Source organism: Zonotrichia leucophrys, chromosome 1 (assembly GCF_028769735.1).
Source record: "Zonotrichia leucophrys gambelii isolate GWCS_2022_RI chromosome 1, RI_Zleu_2.0, whole genome shotgun sequence".
NCBI classification, from domain to species: domain Eukaryota; kingdom Metazoa; phylum Chordata; class Aves; order Passeriformes; family Passerellidae; genus Zonotrichia; species Zonotrichia leucophrys.
The window spans coordinates 74,415,719-74,435,616 of NC_088169.1; the positions used below are offsets into that span (position 1 = coordinate 74,415,719).

General features: G+C 40.9%; 1 protein-coding gene across 5 annotated transcripts in view; it reads right to left on the reverse strand.

Annotated features, from left to right (window-relative positions):
• Positions 1-19,898, reverse strand: part of ELMOD1 (ELMO domain containing 1) — a 43,447-nt gene that overhangs the window by 11,394 nt on the left and 12,155 nt on the right. For all 5 annotated transcript variants that reach the window (XM_064718207.1, XM_064718217.1, XM_064718178.1 and 2 more), the window contains 4 exons: positions 16,432-16,526; positions 6,554-6,699; positions 6,379-6,407; positions 5,099-5,196 (listed from right to left, as the gene is read on the reverse strand). In XM_064718207.1, coding sequence (XP_064574277.1) covers positions 5,099-5,196; positions 6,379-6,407; positions 6,554-6,699; positions 16,432-16,448 — 290 coding nt within the window. In that variant the 5' untranslated portion in view covers positions 16,449-16,526. The remainder of the gene's footprint in view (positions 1-5,098; positions 5,197-6,378; positions 6,408-6,553; positions 6,700-16,431; positions 16,527-19,898) is intronic.

Sequence of the window (19,898 nt, forward strand, 5' to 3'; positions counted from 1 at the left end):
TGTGAACTTGAAAAATGCTGAGGGGGGAAAGAAAACTCAGCAAAAAGCTAAAAATAATTGTTTTGCTTCTGTGCCACTAAAGCTAGCATAAAGAAGCCAAAAGCCTGAAGTAACATAGTTTCAAAGATCTGCCTCCAGGCAGATTTGGCTTTTGTCTCATGTTAAGAATCATCATAATAGTTCTCTTTTCATTTTAATGCAGATTTTTGTGTTTCCTTTTTACATTTTCTAATGCATCATCAAAAAAACCAAACCCAACACACATGAAATAACTACCCTCAAAAAACTCTAACCCAAACTTATAAAAAACCCACCAGAAAATTCTGCACCAAACAACAGCTTTACATTAAGATTTTATAATACAAAATCTAAGTCATGCAGTATGCAACTGCCATACTCATAGAAATATTTGCTTATATTTGGGAATAAGCCCTTTATTAGTGTGTAAAATTATTGGAACACCTGGTATGAATTTGGAGGGCAAGCTAAGTGCACCCTTATTCCTCTGTGGAACACAGGCCGCACTGATATTAAGATGCACAGGTTCCTTGCCTGTCGTGCTTGATACACTGAAACATTTTGTTTATTCTATTTATTCTGTAATACTCTTAAATTTTCTGAACATAAGGATTTTCAGAGGCAGATCCTGCTTGTCTAAATTGATGTCCCTCTATGACAAGGTGACCTGCCTAGGATGAGGGAAAGGATGAGGATGTTTTGTACCTGAACTTTACTAAGGCCTTTGACACCTCAGCATTCTGCTGGTGGTGCAGAATGCTGAGGTGGTTTGGGTGGGTGCACTGTCCACGGGGTAAAAATCTGTCTGAGGGTGGTAGGGAATGCAGTTACATCCAGCTGGGGGCTGGTCACTAGTGGCATTCCCCAGGGATCAGTCTGGGACCAGTTCTATTTAATATCTTTATTAATGATCTGGATCAAGTGCACTCTCAGTCAGTTTGCAGCTGATACGAGGTTGGATGGAATGTTGATCTGGTGGAGGGCAGGAAGGCTCTGCAGGGGAATCTGGGCTGGCTGGATCCATGGACCAAGGCCAATTGTATGAGGTTCAGCAAGGCAAAGCACTGAGTCCCCACTACAAGAGAGACATTGAGGGGCTGGAGCGTGTCCAGGGAAGGGCAACGGAGCTGGGGAAGGGTCTGGAGCACAAGTGCTGTGAGGGGCAGCTGAGGGAGCTGGGGGTGCTCAGCCTGGAGAAAAGGAGGCTCAGGGGGACCTCAGCACTCTCTGCAACTCGCTAACAGGACGGTGTAGCCTAGTATGGGTTGGTCTCTTCTCCCAGTAACAAGTGATAGGACAAGAGGAAATGGCCTCTTGTTGTCCCAGAAAAAGTTTAAATAGGATATTAGGGAGAATTTCCTTCACCAAAAGTGTTGTCAAGCCCTGAAACAGCCTGAAGGAAAGTAGTAGAGTCACCATCCCTGGGGGTATCTAAAAAACGTGCACATCTTTCAGATGTACGTGGCACTTATGGAAATAGATTAATGGTGCATTTGGCAGTGCTGGGTTAACTGTTGGACTTCAGAATTCTAAACCTTCTCTAACCTAAATGATTCCACAGTTAATCTACAGAATCAGAGACGTCAGCATTAGTCCATTTCTCATGCTGCAATTTTATCCCATTTGAAGCTATAACCCTTTCAGACAGAAAAGCCTCCACGGTATTTTCCATCCTTTGCTGCTTCTTTTAAAGGGTTTTTTTTGGCTTTTTCTTTCTTTTTAACATGCTTCACTAGCTATAGCCTCCAATTTTACAGAAAGGCTGCATTTCAAAGAAAGCTGAAAAGCCTGACAGACTGGGAATTGCTGTAGAGTATCACTAAATCACAGCCATAATGTTTTTAACTTCTTTATAGCCTCAGTTTAGAGGAGCAGAACACAGGCTGTAGCAAAGAATAGCAATTTTATATTTAAAAAAATACATGTTTTTAAGATATAAGGTACACGACACATTCAAAGTAAACCATCTTTGCATATATATAAGCATCTTTATATAAAGGCAGTCAAAAGCTCCATGCAATGTTATTCGGGTGAGGGGGTGGGGGTTAAATTAGATTCCCCCCTTTCCTTTTCATTAATGCTTTGTTATTCTTGCCAAACACAGGATGTGGTGAGGTGCTGATGTTCCACATCCTCTCCTTGCCATCCTGGTGCTGGCTGTGGCTGTTCTCAGAGCCCAGGAGCAATGTACCTGGGCTTGCACTCCCACTGTACTCAGCTCCAGGTGCTCCACCAGATGGAGGCAAGACCAAAACTGGAGCAGGGGAACTAGATCATCGTTAATTCCCTCCCAACCCAAGCCTTTCTGTGATTCTATGTCTGCTTCCATAGTTAGTGTAGACTGCACGTCATCCCCAGGTTATTCAACCTGCTCGCTCCCACTTTATATACACACACTTATCTGAGAGGCATTGATAAAGGAAAATTACTGTGGGATGCCTTCTCCTCTTTAGATCACAGCAGCCCACAGCCTTCAAGAACAGCCAGTGCAAGCACCCCTGGGATGCTAATTCAGCTCTGCAAAGATGCCACATTAACAAAAAGGACTGCATACAGATTTGCAGAAACACATACACTATGACACATGTCCCCTTGTCCTTACCCCAGGAAATGTCAAGTCTCTGCTATCCAACACAAGGCCAGAGATTCTAAACAAGATTGTTTGGATTACAGGTGTTTTAGGTTCAAGAGAAGGCAAGGCATTGGATTTTTCTTAATCACGTCTAAAAAAGCAGCTGACCTGCTTTTGCTCAAATTTCTGTTAAAAACATCAGTATAAAATAAATGGCTTCATGTAAAACTTCAGTGCAGATGTCTAAAGTTTAGCAGAAATATGATTAATTTAATATAAGAACCAATTTAGTGGCGGAGCGTGTATCTACATAGTGACCTCATCTTGCACATTCCAGGCCCCCATTCCTCACTGCTTTAAGAAGATATTTTACCAAAGAGGAGGGAGTGGAAGGGGAAATGGGGATGAGACTCAAATGCATTAAAATATTGAATGCAAGCATTCTACTCTAAAGACAATTAAGCATTTGTCCTGTGCTAAGCATATGAACACCAACTGGATCAAAAAAAGATAATTCAGGTGATTTTTTGTTTGGGTTATTTTTTCCCTCTGTGTGGTATTTTAAAAAAATATTATCATAGATTCACAGAATGGTTTGGGTTGGAAGGGACCTTAAAGACTGTCTAGTCCTAACCCTTCTGCCATGGACAGGGACGCCTTCCACTAGATCAGGCTGTTCAGAGCCCCACTTAACCTGGCCTTGAACACTCCCAAGGATGGGTCATACACAACTTCTCTGGGCAACCTGTTCCAGTGCTTCACTGTAAAGAATTTCCTCCTAACATCTAATCTAAGCCTACTCTCTTTCAATTTGAATCCATTCCCTCTTGTCCTGTCACTGCATGCTCTCCAGCTCTCTTGTAGGGTCTCTTCATGTACTAGAAAGACCAGATCACTAAAAATGTAACCTAATGTTCAGGGTCCTGATTTCAAGCAAGGAGAAGTCATTTGCATGACTGCTCTCTCTCTCTTCTGAAGGAGAACATTTCTCCAGAGGCCAAAGGCATGCCATGAGGGGAATCAGAAGGTGATCTCTCCTGTTATACAAAATAGTAATTAATTTCTTGTTTTCTTCTGAAATAATTCTGCCCAAGGGTCCAACACTGAGAAGTGAGCACTTGGATCACCCTGATTGCTAAACATTGCAGTTCCTGATGTCCACAATCCAAGCTCTGAGCTGTGCACATTTACGTCCTGCAGTTTTTCCTCAGACGTCACCTTCTCTAATTTTACCATTGCTGGGTTTTTATTTTTGAATTTCAGCAAACAGCATGTTGTGCAACACAAGAGTACCAGGGCTGTGATGCCCTCCTCAGATGGCAGCCTCTCAGAAAGGCCTCACATCCACTTGAAGCAGCTGGTCTTTCACCACCCTCCCTCTGAAGAGCATGTGGGCTGGGTCAGGACACACCCTGGAAAAGCTGTGTGCTCACATCCAGAAAAAATTCACAGGGATTCCCACCTATGAGAATGAGGGGTTCTCTTTTTTTGTTTCTCTTATTTTCTTCCCTTCTTTAATAGCTGGGTCACCATTTTTCCAATTCTTGGGACTGTAGTCACCATCACAAGAGCTGTCTCTCAAGTTAGAGAGAGGCAGTGTATTCTATTTCCTTTACGATCAGTGAAGCCTCATTTTCAGACCACCCAGTTACTGCCCTTTTTAATGGGGAGTGGGCTGGGAGGGAGATCCTTGTAATGAGACAAAATAATTATAATTTTCCAACTTAGCTTTTGGGTTTTGTTGTTTCAGCAAGACCTTGGGACCACCTTATCTGTTGATGCTGCTGACCAATTAAAGAAAAGCAGCTATCAGTTTATGGATGCCCATTTTTAACTATGTATACCAACTTCAAGCTTGGGAAGAGGAGTGAACCTCAGACAGATCACCTGGATAATACAGCTCTCAACTTTCCTCCTACTGATTCCTGACCTAGATATCTTGTGCCTTAAGCACAACAAGGTAAGGCAACCATAAATGTGTTATCATCACCTACACTTGAAATACACACTTGTAAATTTAATGGTTGGTAGTCAAACTCTTCTTACAAAAGTAAATATTAGTTGCATTACTAAAACTTCTGTTTGGATAATTAAAGGCAGTTTTAAAATGCAAACCACCATACATCTGTATCAGCTAAAACAAGATGGTTTATTCCCTACTCAAAAGGCAGCATTGAGCCTTTCTAAGAAGCCATCACTGTCCCTGCCAGGACCTGTGGTTTGGTGGTGTTTTATCCCTGGGGAAGTGACCCCATAAATCCATGCATCAACAATAAACTAAGACAGAATCAGGTAGATAAAAGACTTGCTTATTAAGTAACCATAAAAAATCATTCATTTTTACATAGTTTTTTGACAGCAAAGCTAAAATTAGAATTTTATGCTGAGAGACAGAATTCATCTTCAACTTCTGGACCACAATAACTATAGAAAACAAGTTCTCCATGGAACCAAGAACTGAGGAAATCAGTAATTCCCACTTGTTCTGTAAGGAAACAGTGAACTTACTGTGGATTTACATCGGGATTAATCCTTTTCAGCTCCATGATGTCATCTATCGTTTTTTCAATAGCATCAGGGTGAACATTTACTGATGTTTGCAGCCGCTAAAAAGAGGATTTAAACACGTATTAATTCCTACAGAAGCTATTACTCAACACAAGTTAACAGTGGTAAGTTTGATACATGAAAGCTTCTGCATTAAGAGCCCAGAAGACCCAACTCAACCCCTGTACATATCTTTCCAAATAATTGAACCTTTCTGACTCATTTCAGAGCACTTGCCCTGTAAGAACTTGAGTCCCTTCGCCCTTGTAGTCAGTTCATCACATTTCTGTGGTGGCTGTCAGTGAAGATGATCAAAGGCCTCAGTGCAGACCAAGAAGCAGCTTCAGACCATCCACCTAATTACACTGGAATTGACAGCCTTCATTTAACATTCCCTCTCCCAACATGCTGCAGAAACACAGCAAAATTTCTTCCTTTTCTTTTATGTGTAATTGCTATTTGTAGAAATGCCCCCAGAAGTTCAGTATTCAAAAACCAAAATGCCATCTGAAAATTTTAGAGGTTGAATTTTCTTGTGCTTTGTCTCAAACTTCACAATTACTTGAAACCAAGTTTTAAGTAAGATTTTGTCTTTCTGTTTGTGCTAGAAATACATTTGGAACTACTATGCTGAACTAAGAGCTCAATGACTTTATTTTTGTTAATGGTGAGGCAAGGTTTTCAATATCACTGACTCTTGTGACAGAAAATGTAAAGGCTGAAGGATGTTATTTAACATACACACAAATGCCTTTGGGAACAACTCAGGTTAGCATAACCACTGGTACAGTAAAAGGATAAAGTGAAAGAGGCTTTTCTCCATCAATGTATTTAAAAGGAAAAGAGGGAACAAAGTTGGGAAAGTTGCTTTCCAGACAAAAACCTCTGACTTTTCTTTTCTAAATTTGCAAGCAACTGACTGCAGATTACAGATATTCTAAGACAGAATGAGGAATCAAACAAAGACCCCCTAAATTACAACACTTCACTCTCATTACCTCCACCATGGCAAACTGTTCCCTTGATTCCATCATTGCCACAGTGGGCCCATCCCTGGAACACAGGACACTCTACCCAACTTTGAAAGATCAACTCCTTTTGCAGACACAAGATCCCTTCAGTGGAAAATGTAAAATCATATCAAACCTTAAAGTGACTTTTTGGGGTGAGCAAACACCAGACTGAACAAACCAACAGCACAAGACATCATGAAAAGGTGAATAATGAGATCTTTCACTCACCTTACTTTTTGAGCCTTTCAGGGATGCCTCTGTAAGGGAAGTATTCAAAAGCATCATGTCAGAAAAGCATGTTTACATTCAATCAGTTTAATAACTTATTTCTAGTAACAATATACAATTTTGAGCATATGCAGAAGGCTACAAAGGCATGCAGAACTAAGTATACTGCAGTTACCTATTTTCATGGTTCTGGCAGCTCCAGGTTTGGTGTTGTAACAGATCCTTTGCAATTCACATTGACCTGTTAGTTTCCTGACCACGAACTTCAGGCAGCGCCACAAGCATTTGCAGTAGAAGTACAGGCATACCTGGACAAACATCCTGGCAAAAGAAGAAGCTTGAAAATAAAAGTCTGGAGCAGAGTTTGTTTCAACATGTTCACCACCCAAACAGAAAGTACTTCCTCACCCCAAATTCCCATTGCCTAAAGGCAACTTCAGAGCAAAAGCAGCAATCAATCACACTACAAACATTTATGCCAGTAAATATTAAATTGGGCGTTTTAGTATTAGCCAACAAAACACCCTCCACAAAAAGCACCACAGCTAGAAGCACTGAATAAGGAAACTCCAAAGTCTTAAAAGGGTACTTGTGGAAAACTCTTTGTCCTCTCAACATAAAAGGCTGTATAGTTCCTATTAATGGTTTGGGGAAACAGGGCTACATGAGAAGGGAGTACAGCTCACCCTGATATAATGGATGCTGAGAATCCAGGAAGACATCACATCCTAGCTTAGTTTTGCCTCAGCAGCAACCTGCTCCAAGCAGAATGCTTGGTTATCCTGACAAACTTGACATCCTGACAGCATTCATGTCATGTCCCTAAGAAGGAAAACTAAGGCAATCAAAGCTTCTCCCCTTGCAGAAGAAAAGGTGTTTAAGAACCTTTTGGTTCTTATAATACAGACTTTGGTCTTGAGGACTGCCAGTTCTTCCCAAGACCAGCTGCTGCATAGCAGTGATGCCACACAATTTCTCAAAGTACAGAACTGACAGTAAGCCAAGAAAGCCCTTATGTAGCTACTGCAACTAGTTTTGAGTCCCAGCAACAGAAGAAAGACTTTGACAAACTGGGTGCATCTCAGTGAAGATGGTAGGGTTGGAGCACAAACCCTGTGAAGAGAGGCTGGGAGAGCTGGGCTCGTTCCACCTGAAGCAAAGATTCAGGGGCATCTAACAGCAGCCTGCAGCGTTTATGGGAAGAGTTGAAGGAAACAGAGCTGGGCTCTCAATGATCCTGCAGGGCCAGTAGACAAGGGACAACAGCTCTAAGCTGAAACACAAGAGAATCAGCCTTGCAAGGAGAAGCTTTTTCCCTCAAGGACAGCCAGGTAGTGGCACAGGTTGCCCAGAGAGGCTGTGCAGTCTCCTTTGTCAGATTTTTAATCTTTGACTGGAGTAAGCCCTGAGCAGCCCAGTCTGACCTCTGTGCTAGCCCTGCTGTGAGAGGGAGGCTGAACTGGAGACCTGCTAAGGTCCTTCCCAGGCTCAGCTGGGATCCTACAAAAGCCTGAAAAAGGCTGAATACATGAAAACCACTCCATTTTAACCTTGGTTAGCATTACACCTGCTACCAAAGCCCACAATTACATAACACACCCCAAACCCATATTTTAATGGGAAACAACCTATTTGGAAATAATTTATCTTTCTTGTTTCTACGGCTATGATGGCACAGATCCTGCCACATCACCCAACTATCTGTCAACCTCCTGGGATGAAGAGGATAGATCCACCACATGGATCCACCCACAGCCCCTGGGTTCAGACACACATCTCATAAAAGACAAATTGCAAAGAACTAGCAGCAGGAACATTGCCATTTGGACATGGTCCTTGGCTACAGGTGGTTCTGCTAGAACAGGAGGATGGATTAGATGGCATCTACAGGTGTCTTCCTATCTCAAACTCTCTGTGATCATATTCTGTGATTACATTATATGAAAACATCAATACAACTTTGCTATGTGAGCTTGCCAATAAATATTCACAAATAATTTGGTCCATTATGGTCTAAGTCTGTGTGTATGCATATTCATTATTAGCTCATTATTTTCTGTTGTTGATGCTTTCAAAGGACAGTTATTTCTTAGGAGACTATTATCCTTTTCAATAGAGTGCAGTGACTATTTCAAAACACTGAATTCCAGATACTCAAATCAGTTATAAATATGCATGTGTATGTATGTAAAGCTTGAAGAGCTCCATCACTTCCTAAAAACTTCCTGAAGGGCATGGTGTAGAAGGATGTTCAAGGAAGGGAAGATGAATTAAGGTGTGTTAAGGTCCACACAGGAGTTTAATCTGCTTTATGTTGGCTTCAGCTTTGAAGGGGGATTAAGCTGTGGGAGCTAAAGACATTTTATGTCTAAATGGAAAGCATCCACACAAGTACTTAAAATGCTTTAAAAGCATCCACTTTATCTTTGGACTTTCAGTTAATTCACTTAGTAGTCCCAAATGCCTGCATGCAGAAAACCTCCTTGGTTTTATTCAACAGGAAGCTTCTATTTTAGAAACAAATTGACACCAATTGATTTGATTCCTCCAAAGAATGAGGAATCAGTCCCATTATGGAACCAAGTTTTAGACAAGAAAGAAGTTTCAGGAGCTGACATCAAAGTATTTGGGTACTCCCTCACCCCGACTCAAGATATACCAGAACACACTACTGTGAGGAGTTAATTTGTGCTTCACAGCAGGTTATCACCTTCAGTATTAAGAACATCACCAGGTAGCAGGAGGCAAGGCCATGACCAGGCAAGCAGCCATTCTTTAAGTTTCCAACAGTCAGAAGTAGAATAACAGAATCAACACAGAATGATTTGGGCTGGAAGGGATCTCAAAGATCATCTTGCTCCAAATCCCCCTTCCATGGGCAAGGACACCTTCCACAAGACCAAGAAGAGGAATTCAAATATAACCTACAGCCATCCTTAGTTTCTTCAGCACAGCTCAGCTCTGTAGTCTGGCTAAAAGCACAGGAAAACACCAAACCGGAAGGCTGAATATGGCAAAACAGAGTCCTGAATTTTCATCATATATTTGTAGTAGAAATTAGAGTTGCTTTCTTTTGGTCTGCTTTGTTTCCAAATGTTAGGTCTCTTTTAGAGCAAAAAAATACAGAGAGATCATTTATATGGAAGATGGAAAGACTCATTTAACTTCATGTTAACAGTCCATCTAAGATTTCCTTCTCATGAGCAAGATAGCTCCTGTAAAATACAGATGTGCTTTAAGAAAGTTCATGCCTATACTTTGTTGCCTTCAATGCTAAAACATGACAATGCTTTTCATGAAAAATGTTTTGTGTACTATATTGTGGATAATTGAATACTGTGTGCTGTGGATAAGTTTGGGGACTTAGAGGAGGGAAGGTATCAGGTGCATTTGAATTACATATTTCTGCCCTAGGCTCAATGACATATCTGCAAATCAAAGGAAAAACTCCAGATGGGATAGAGCTGTGACCACATAATTGCAACCACTTTCTCCACCAAAGTTCTGCTTTGGCTGTGGCTTGCACAAAGACTAATAAAAATGCATCTACTAAAACCAAGACACTACAGCACACAAACACTGCCTCTGTGATTCACTAAAATATACTTAGCAGCTATTACTAATAAACCAACACACACTAATTTTGACTAGGTAGCTTATATAGAAGAAAGTCAACCTTTGTGGGTACCTTCAGTTTTTTACCACTCATCCATCTCAAGTTTACAATAGTTGAAACCTTCCATTTGTAACATGAGGGACATAAAAAGTATCACAAGCTGTTTATAAAAGGGGATTCTTGCTTGCAGAAATCCTGCAATAAAGGCACACTAGTGATTATGCAAGGCAGGTTTTATGTTAGCCCTTATGCACTGTAAAACAAAACACAGCATATAATGAACATGAACCCCCCAAAGGCACAGCCATGTGCTTCGACTGTGGCACAGTGGCATTAATTTCTGGCTTGTTTTAGAGTTAAATTCCAAACCTCTTTTCCACTCAATATCCTCTGTGCTCTGTTGTTTTTGGGGTTTTTTTTCTTTAGTTTGTTATTCTTTGTTTTTTTTGTGGTTTTTTTCCCCACCTGTTTGCCTTTGCAGGTTTCTCAGCACAGAAAATAGTTCATGTGGTCATGTACAGCATTATTTCAGATCCTCAAAGGAGAGGTCTCAGAACAGAAGTATGACATAAATGAAGGTGTTCCTCAGGGACTCCCACTCTATTTTTTCCTATTTCAATCCAAGTTCCTTTCCCCTCTTGTATTCCAAGCAGCTGTATAGACTTGCATATTTGTGTTTATACATGCATTAAAACAGTTCATATGAACATTTACTCAAGCAAAATAAAGAAAAAACTGCATAATAAGATGTCAATCAACATTCAGTTCCCTTGCCAAGGATGGTGTATGACAAAACCAATCACCCAATCTCTATCAGCAATAATTTGGGGCTCAAGAGATTCTGGTGTGCTCTCCTCCATGACAAAGAAGACAAAGAAAGGGGTTTCTACAATTTCTCAGATCTTTGCAAGACATGGAAATGTAGAGCCAAAGCCAGCACAGAGTGAGAGTACTGCTGCAGCAGTGACAGTGCTTCTATTTTCCACAGCACATGCTGCTCTGCCTGGGGAATGAAAGCACGTGGCAGCAACCAGCCAAGAGCACTGAGCACGTTGCTTCACACCCCAGCACTGCAAAGGGAAGGATTTAAGTGGTTTTCAACAAGGGATTTCCAGGTTTGCCCTCGACTAGCCCAGCTGATGCTGGGACAGTGTGATTACAATGGCAAATGCAATGGTTATTAGAATTTACATCTCTCTCCAATGACAGTATGACATCACATTATCATGAAATCTGGCTTTTTATTTAAAGGTGACTACCTCTAGGAGATAAGAACAGCCTTCTCCACGATAAAATGTCAGAAGCAGAATTATGCAAAACTTTCCAAAGTTGCCTAATATTTCTGTGAAGCTCCTTCCTGTGTAATCTGTTCAGCTAAATATCAAGATGTATGTGTGATGCAACATGAAGTACTTCCTGAAGGGAAGTAGAGATTAATTACTGTGCATGAAACTAATGAAAGTGTTTATTCCCTCCTTCAGTAATTTCAGAACCTCAGTATTTTCAGAGCTAGTAACAAACATAGGTATTCTGGGTAAAATAAAAGCTTCATCTAGATACTCAATGCTACTTAATGGACTTAAACCTGGGGGGAAAGCAAGCAAACTCCTGAAACAAGGAAAAAGACAAACCAAACCAAACCAAAACAAAACCAAAGAAAACCACACAAACAAACAAAAAACCCCAAACAAGCCAAAATGCCCCAGCCCCACCAAAAAAAACAAAAACCCAAACACAAAACAAATCCAAAACCTAAAACCCTAGATCCAAATCTAAAACAAAAAAAACCCTCATCCTCTCCCCCAAAGCAATTGTTTAAAATAATGAAATAAAAGTCACTGAGCATACTTACACATCATTTTCTGTCTGTCGTGTCTTAGGTCCTATGGATTCTGAAGATTTTTACACAACTATTTCTTCCTGAAGAACATACTAATCTCAGATACGAGTGCATTACATATCAGTGTTTTCTTTCTGAGAATTCTAATTACTGTTTGTGAAGTCAAGGACACACTAGTCATGGCTGATCAGCTGTCCAATGGGTGAGTAAGCAAGGGATACAACCCTGGTAGGAGCTCATTAACTTGACTATCTTTGGTTTATGTGCATAGTTTACAGTGTGTATACAAGCTCAACCAAGAAGTAAGGTACCAATCACCATTTCTGCCATGGGCAGACTGGCTGCTACTTCCTTTAAAACACAAGAAATTGCTTTCATTCTGTGCTTTTGCAGACATGAGAACTGAAATCCACCTTATCTCCCCATTTAGACATAGGAGCAAGTCACTGTGTCAGCTAGGGAAGACATGTGAATAGCTTTTAACAGCAGCTTTCCACACATTCACTGCTCTTGCTGTTTGCTGATTTGATTTTCATTTTATCTGATGACTCCAGTACACTAAAAATCTGCTAGAGCTTACAGTTTGCTTTGCAGTAGAGCAAGACATGTAAGATTTCTAGGATTTACTGAAAAAAACTGTCTACTACAGTTGGTTCTCCAAGTTGTTATTATTTCAGATGTTTAAGATAAATTACAGTCAAAGTAGAAGTGTTGCTGATGGACTTCTCAGAGCCCCTCTACAACAAAATGAGAAAGCCCTGGAAGATTAAGTATTTCACTGAGAAAGAGTTTTATTTTTTCATAAGTAATATTTCAGATGTCAGAAATAATTCATATCAGACAAACTGAAAAAGAAAAGACCAACTGTTTTCATTTGGACATTGCCTTGAACTGGAAATATGAACATAAGAGTCTAAATTCAGAGATTTAGGGTTACTGCAGCTACTGGACTGTTTAACAGACAGACTCTTTCTCCAACCAAGTTGTGTGGGAGTGATGATCTACCACAGGTAGAGAGGGTCTGCAGAGGGCTCTGGACAGGCTGGATCACAGGGCCAGGGCCAATTGCATGAGGTCTAACAAAGTCAAGTCCCAGGTTCTGCACTGGGGCCACAACAGCCCTAGGCAGTGCTGCAGGCTGGGGGCAGTGCCTGGGAAGCTGCCTGTTGGAAAAGAACCCGGGGTGCTGGCAAACAGCAGCTGAACATGATCCAGAGTGTGCCCAGGTGGCCCAGAAGGCCGATGGCATCCTGGCCTGGATCAGCCAGGTGTGGCCAGCAGGAGCAGGGCAGTGACCGTCCCCCTGTACCCAGCACTGCTGAGGCCACAGCTCCAATCCTGTGCTCAGTTCTGGGCCCCTCAGTGCCAGAGAGACATTGAGGGGCTGGAGCGTGTCCAGGGAAGAGCAGCAGAGCTGGGGAAGGGTCTGGAGCACAAGTGCTGTGAGGGGCAGCTGAGGGAGCTGGGGGTGCTCAGCCTGGAGAAAAGGAGGCTCAGGGGGACCTCAGCACTCTCTGCAGCTGCCTGACAGGAGGGTGCAGCCAGGTCGAGGTAATTCTCTTCTCCCAGCACAAGAGAAAACAGCTTCATTTTGTGCCAGGAAAGGTTTAGATTGAAAATCATTAAAAATTTCTTCACAAAAATAGTTGTCAAACATTGAAACAGGCTTCCCAGGGAGGTGGTGAAATCGCCATCCCTGGAGAAACATAGATGAGGCATTCAGGTGACATGGTTTAGTGGTACAGGGTACTATGCTGAGCTAATGCTTGGATTGAATGATCTTAAAAGGCTCTAAGAAATTCTATTATTCTAAAAAAATGGAACAGGTTTTTCAGAGAGGCTGCAGAATCTCCATCCTTGCAGGTGCTCAAAATGTGTCTGGATGCAGCCCTGAGCTACCTGTTATAGGTGACCCTGCTCTGAGCAGTGGGAAAGGAATTGATGATTTCCAGAGCTGTCTTTCAACTTCACTAAACAACAAGCTGGATTTGAAATCCACTCTTCAAAGTCCCCCTTGGGTCTCCAGGTGAGTATCTGCTGCATGAAGTTGCTAGAGGTAAAATACTGTCACCACTTAGAAAGCAAAGTCAAGATTATCATAACTTCAGAGATGAAAGCCCTGTTCCTCTTGAAGTCTGTTTTATAGCAACTTCCACATTGCAATCAGCAGAATGACTTGCAGTTTGTGCAGAATAAAGTCATTGGTTTTAACCACAAGGATAATCTATGCCATCAGCATTAGCTATTCTGGTGTCTGTCCCAGGTTGTGCAACAAGGAAAACACTGTGCCACTAAGCAGTCCCTGCAATCAGAATTCCAAATTTCAACCCTGCCTTGATCTTCACAAACAGCTAAGGATGATTTAAGCTCCCAGGTGGTGCTGCTATTGGTTACACACAAACATGGGGACACAATATATATTAACTTCTTTTCCAACCCATTTCCAAGCTGGAAGGCTTAATAATCTTGTCTTGCCCATATATGTCCCTGCAGTTCCACACTTCACTTATTCCCCATCACACAAACCTGCCACTGCAGGTTGCAACACATAGAACAGAACTCATTATGCCCAGTGCTTCCCTTGGAGGGTTTTTCTTCTTAGTCTCTCTGGTTTCTTCTACATTTACAGAGGATGGGGAGGGTAGTTCTCTTATCAGTTCATGTCAAAGGTTTAACATAATATAAAAAAAATCCAGATGCTTGTAAGTAAATAGAAATAGCTTTCCTATTTCAACACAGTGTTCATATTTTTGGTGCTCTGTACTCTCCTCTGCCCCATCCCTTAATCCAGCTTTCTGTTCAGCATTTGGAATACTGGATTTTCCATAACAAAGTCCTAGACTGTCCTGTTTAGTTAGACAACTGTTTTTCAGAAGATCTACCTTGACTACCTAAGAGAATCTAGCACCACTGAGACCTTTCAAGTCTTTCAGGATTCACTGACTTCAGGAAAAACATGAAGAGAAGCAGAAGGTAGCTTCCCCATGACAGACTCAGGAACCCATATATTCAAAACAGCACTCTCTCGCCAACATGGAGAAAATCATCAAGGGGCCAGGAGAGCAAAGGTGAGCAGAACAGATAGTTTAACAGGAAGAGAGCTGGCAGCTTAGAAGTTGTCATCAGCTCAGCTTCTCCATCAGGAGGGAGCAAAATTACTTTATGTTCAGAAAATACTAGACCTTTATGGAACCAAGTGTAACACCCTCTGCAATCCCAGACAGAGGCTCCCACCCTTCTCACAGGATGGTAGATTTCACTTTATAAGGGACTCATGAACCAAATCCCATATGGCATCAATTTGTGACCTTGGGTCAGGCTGCCGAACAAGTCTGTACAGAGAAAAAAGTAAAAATTATAGAGGCAGGAGTGCTGAGAAGGAAATAATTAGCAGGATTCCAGAACAAAGGCTCTGACATGAGGTGTTACAAAATTGTAAAGGGAAAAAGCAGTGCAGGGATGTTAGTCAGGCTAGTTGTGAATTTTTAGGTCACTGGACCAGTACAATGGAATTGGTGGAAGATTTGTGACCACCCAAGACCTGGGCCACAGAACTGCAAGGGTCAATTCTTTCCCTCCTGGCTGGTGACTATCAGGTGGTGAGCACACTAATGTTTAAATTAGGGCTCAATTCAGCCTTGGCTGTGTTTTGTGGATGTTAGCAAACAGTTGCTTTACACTTTCAATCTGTCTATGTCCTTCTTACAGAGCCCTTTTTGCAGCTGGTTCAAGATGAGGAAGCTGGCCCAAACACTCCACAGAAATGCTTTAGCTATGTCTGTCTTGGCAGCAAAATCATTACAGATGATCAGCCTAGAGGTAATGGTGCTGATATCCATAGTGTGTAAGCTTCTTTGCTATAAACAGTCTAAAAAGGGAGAAAAATACAGTGACAGATGCTCTATACAGAAGCATATGTTTTAGTCCTCTTGAAAAGGTTCCTCCCCTACAGACAGAATATGATTTCTTTGGTTTATACACAAATGAGCTCTTGATCTGTATTACTTTTGAGAAGTGCTCAACTCCCCCCACCAAATACAGAACAAAAACAACATGGGCTTTCTGCACCCACATCTGTTGTCTGCAAGCCCCCCATTCTATAATTAGTTTATAGAGGAACAACTGCAAGTCATATGTGGGAGCAAGTAATTGACATTTCTCCTGCAAACTGGGCATGATCAGCTTCAAAAACACTTGCACACCTTCAGCAAGCATCTCTGCTTTCACAAACAACACTCCAAAAATCCAGACAGTGGACAAGAGCAGGAAGGAAGAAATCTGACATTTTCCAAGCACTGTGCTATGCTATTATTTCTTCTCTTTTCACCTGACATATCAGGCACTACTGATTTGATACATTACTGCTCCAATCCCACAAGACAGTTCCCACATTCTTTGCTTCTATAAAGAACAGCAAAAGAAAATTTAAATTAAAATAGCTTTAATTAAATAGTGAAATCTAGGTGAACAGAAAGCAGTCTAGTATAATCTAGTTTACACCTTCTGTAATACTTGTAACAATTAAACCATTTAGCTCACTGCAGCATAAAAGTAATTGGAATAATTCGACACTTTTAAGAAAATACAGAACAGTTACCTCAGGAAGTGCTTCATGGTGATGGTTTGGTCTGTGCTGCTAGAGCCGTAATATATTGATCACTGATGACCTCTTCTTCACAGGGGATATTAGTGCTGTAGAAATAGAATTGAGACTTTTTTACAGACAGAAAAAAAAGGGATACTTCAGTTTTTTAAAATTGCTCTTGAAATAAACATCTATGGAAATACAAGGGAAATATATTAAGAACAAATCTGATGTCAATAAAAACATAATGAAAAATCATAAGGTGTTCACACTTCAGCCTGAGCACATACTTTGACCCGACTATGCTACCCATGTCTTTTTTCAGAGAAGTAAAAATCTTGACTGAGAATACAGAAATGAGTGATAAAGCTTGAAGAATTACCTAGATATTTTCAAATGCTTCTTGTGTTCTTCAAACACCTGTCTGGTTCAACTCCCAAGCAGCAGCTTCAAGAGACACTCATTCACTTTGCTGTTGAAAGTCTTCTATTCACCAGAATTTGCATAATACATATAATAGAATAATAAAATATACTGAGTTGGACCAACAAGGATTATCAGGTCCAACTCCTGATCCTGTGCAGAACACCCCAAGAGTCACACCACGTGCCTGAGAGCATTGCCCAAACACTTCTTGAATTCAGAGCTCCTGTGCCAATGCCCACAGAGCCAATGCCCAGGCTGCCCATTGGTTCTGTGACCTTGTGTCCTATGGTTAATGCCCATTATAATTACCACATAGTTCCAGCAGAGGAGAACAGGAAGAATTAATGAAGAAACTTCATAAATACAACCCTGTCTGTGTATTGCAGACTCTCTTCAGTCACCACCTCTTTACTTTAAGTTTCTAAAATTAAGTATTCATATATAAGCGATACTTGACTAAAAGATGCAGACTTCTCAAATTACTGTACTTCATGTCCTGTAAAAGGCAGTAAAAGATTTTTACTTGCTGCCAGAAAATGGGACACTGCTACACAGGGACAACTGCTATTGGGACAACTTAATCCAACACTGAGAGGGAACAAGATCATGGTTTCAAACTCTGTACTGGTACAAACCACACACAAAGGCCTGAATGAAAGTTTTGTTGTTAAAAATAATTTAAGAACCCATTCTTCCTTAGCATTGCATGCTGAAAAGTACTGAAGGTCTTCAGAAATCTAACCTTTTTTGTCAAAAATTTAGAAATCTAGAGAACTTCAATTTTCTTCTGCAAGAACTATTTTCTTCTGCAAGACCTATCAGCAATGATGGGATAAAAATCTTGCCCTCCCATGTTCTCCTCTGTGTAACTTGTAAGTTTTCCATTCTGCTATTGCCTGCTGACAGGAACAGAACAAGTATTTAAGTTCAGAAAAATACAGCTATCTTGTTGGATTATATCACATACAGCTTGCTAAAAATATATAATCCCTGAACTGTGAAAGCTTCTTTCATTTGTATTGTTTTTGACTGGCTGAATCATGTTGCTGTCCCCCGAATACAGCTGTAATTGGTGCTGGCTGCAGTGACACCTGCTTGCTAGGGCAGAGAGATGCTAACTCTGGTTCATTAATGAACACAAGAGGCAGGCTCCAAACACTTCCGGCTACAGCTTTTGATGGGTCTTCTATGGCGGTGAGCACAGGAGATAGGCAAAAACTGGAGGGGATGTAACCTGCTCCCCTTCTCCAGTCTAATAATTTGCTGTTTAAAAGATATCATTTGTGAAAGATTCTCACAGCTGAGTCTCAGCATTTTAACATCAACTTGAACAAAGGAAGCTCCACCACAAAATTTGACCCATAAGGGCATCAGTGCAAGGAACACACCAGAAGTGCCAGAAGCTGTCAAATCAACCTCCTCTAAAAGTGCATGCTACTCTCAGTCTCTCAGGTCAGCTCCTTCTTGATTCTGACCAAGGTCCTTGCTGAAAATTATGCTGCTTCATTATTACTGCTTTAAAGTGAAGAGAAATTCCACTTGTCCCAACTCCAGAAATGGCCCAAACAAGCATGGCATGGTAGGAGCTTCAAGATACTATCTCTTCAAGAATAGTTACCAGCTCCAGCCAATTATAAATTACAAATCTGTTCTCAATGCTCATTAAAAATTAGAGCATCATTGTAGCTGTTCAGAGACCACTGAAAGAGACCACAGCAAGGACCTTGGTCAGAATCAAGAAGGAGCGGACCTGAGAGACTGAGAGTTGCATGCACTTTTAGAGGAGGTTGATTGAAAAAAAAAGAAATAAAAGAAAAACTAAATGACACAACAAGCATGACAAGTGGTTAAAAGTGCCTATTTTGAGTGTCTTCAAAAGCCCACACTTGAAATTACAAGAATAAATTTTCCTTGCTCTCTCCTTTTTTATTAAAATGCGTGTGGGGAAGTCTACAGAAAGAAATTTTACAGCTGAAGACCTGATGCCATAGAATTCAAAATCAAAGCCCTTCAGCATGGAGAGAGAGTTCATGTGCAAGTTCAACAGCCAGTTCCCTACAGTACAAGCCCAGCTAATAACTGGGTCCATAGGAAGGCCACAGCCTCAAAAGCAGTTTCCTCCACAGGGGCACAAAGCAATCAAATCCCACCTGACTCTATTAAAAAGAGTCTAATATCTAGAGGCAAGACTTCCAGCTCAAACAAAACTACAGGGAATCTACAGTACAGGAATGCTGCTGTCTTGGTTCATAAGGAAAAAAGTTTAATTTTTGTGTATGGCAGACAGCATTTCTAAATGCTGTCATCTGCTAAGTACAGGGACAGAAATCAACACTATGCTCTGTGGTTCTTGTAACAATTCACCTCTGTGAACACATGCATGCAGATGGCATTAAGCTATTTACACCCAAGATAAAATGAGAAATTGAATCAGGTGAGATTTTACAGTCATCTTTAAACAAGTAGGACTGGAGGGCAGCATTTCCTGCTTCCATATACCTCCATAAGTGATCCTCTAGAGGAGTTCAGTAAAGATTTTCTGTGAAGAAAACAGTATTTAAACTCTTAAGAAATATTATTACCACAATTTACAGCTAAGTTCAACTATTCATAAACCTGTAGAGCTAGAAGATCTAATTTCTACCAATCTCTTTTCTTCTCAAAATGTAATAGATTTCTCATAAGTGAAACTTTATTTACAGTGAGATTGTTATAGCATCTTCAGTGAACAGGAAGAACAGTCCTAGCTTAGAATGATATATTCTATCAACAATTCAGAATTTACAAAAAGACTCATTTGCCGTTAGGTGTGCTTAGAAAAAAATCCAACCCAAACAAAAAAGTCACATATTCATTTTTATTTATGAATAAATAAATTCATAAATAAAGGGAGAAGGACTTGACTTCAGCCTCCTGTTGTCTTTAGGAATGACCTTCCTCACCAAGCTGGATGTCTGCTGATCAGGAAGGCTTTCAAGGTCCACTTTTAGGAAAGAAAGACATGAGAAAAAGATTCTCCTCTACAAATTATAATCTTGTTAATCAATGTTTAT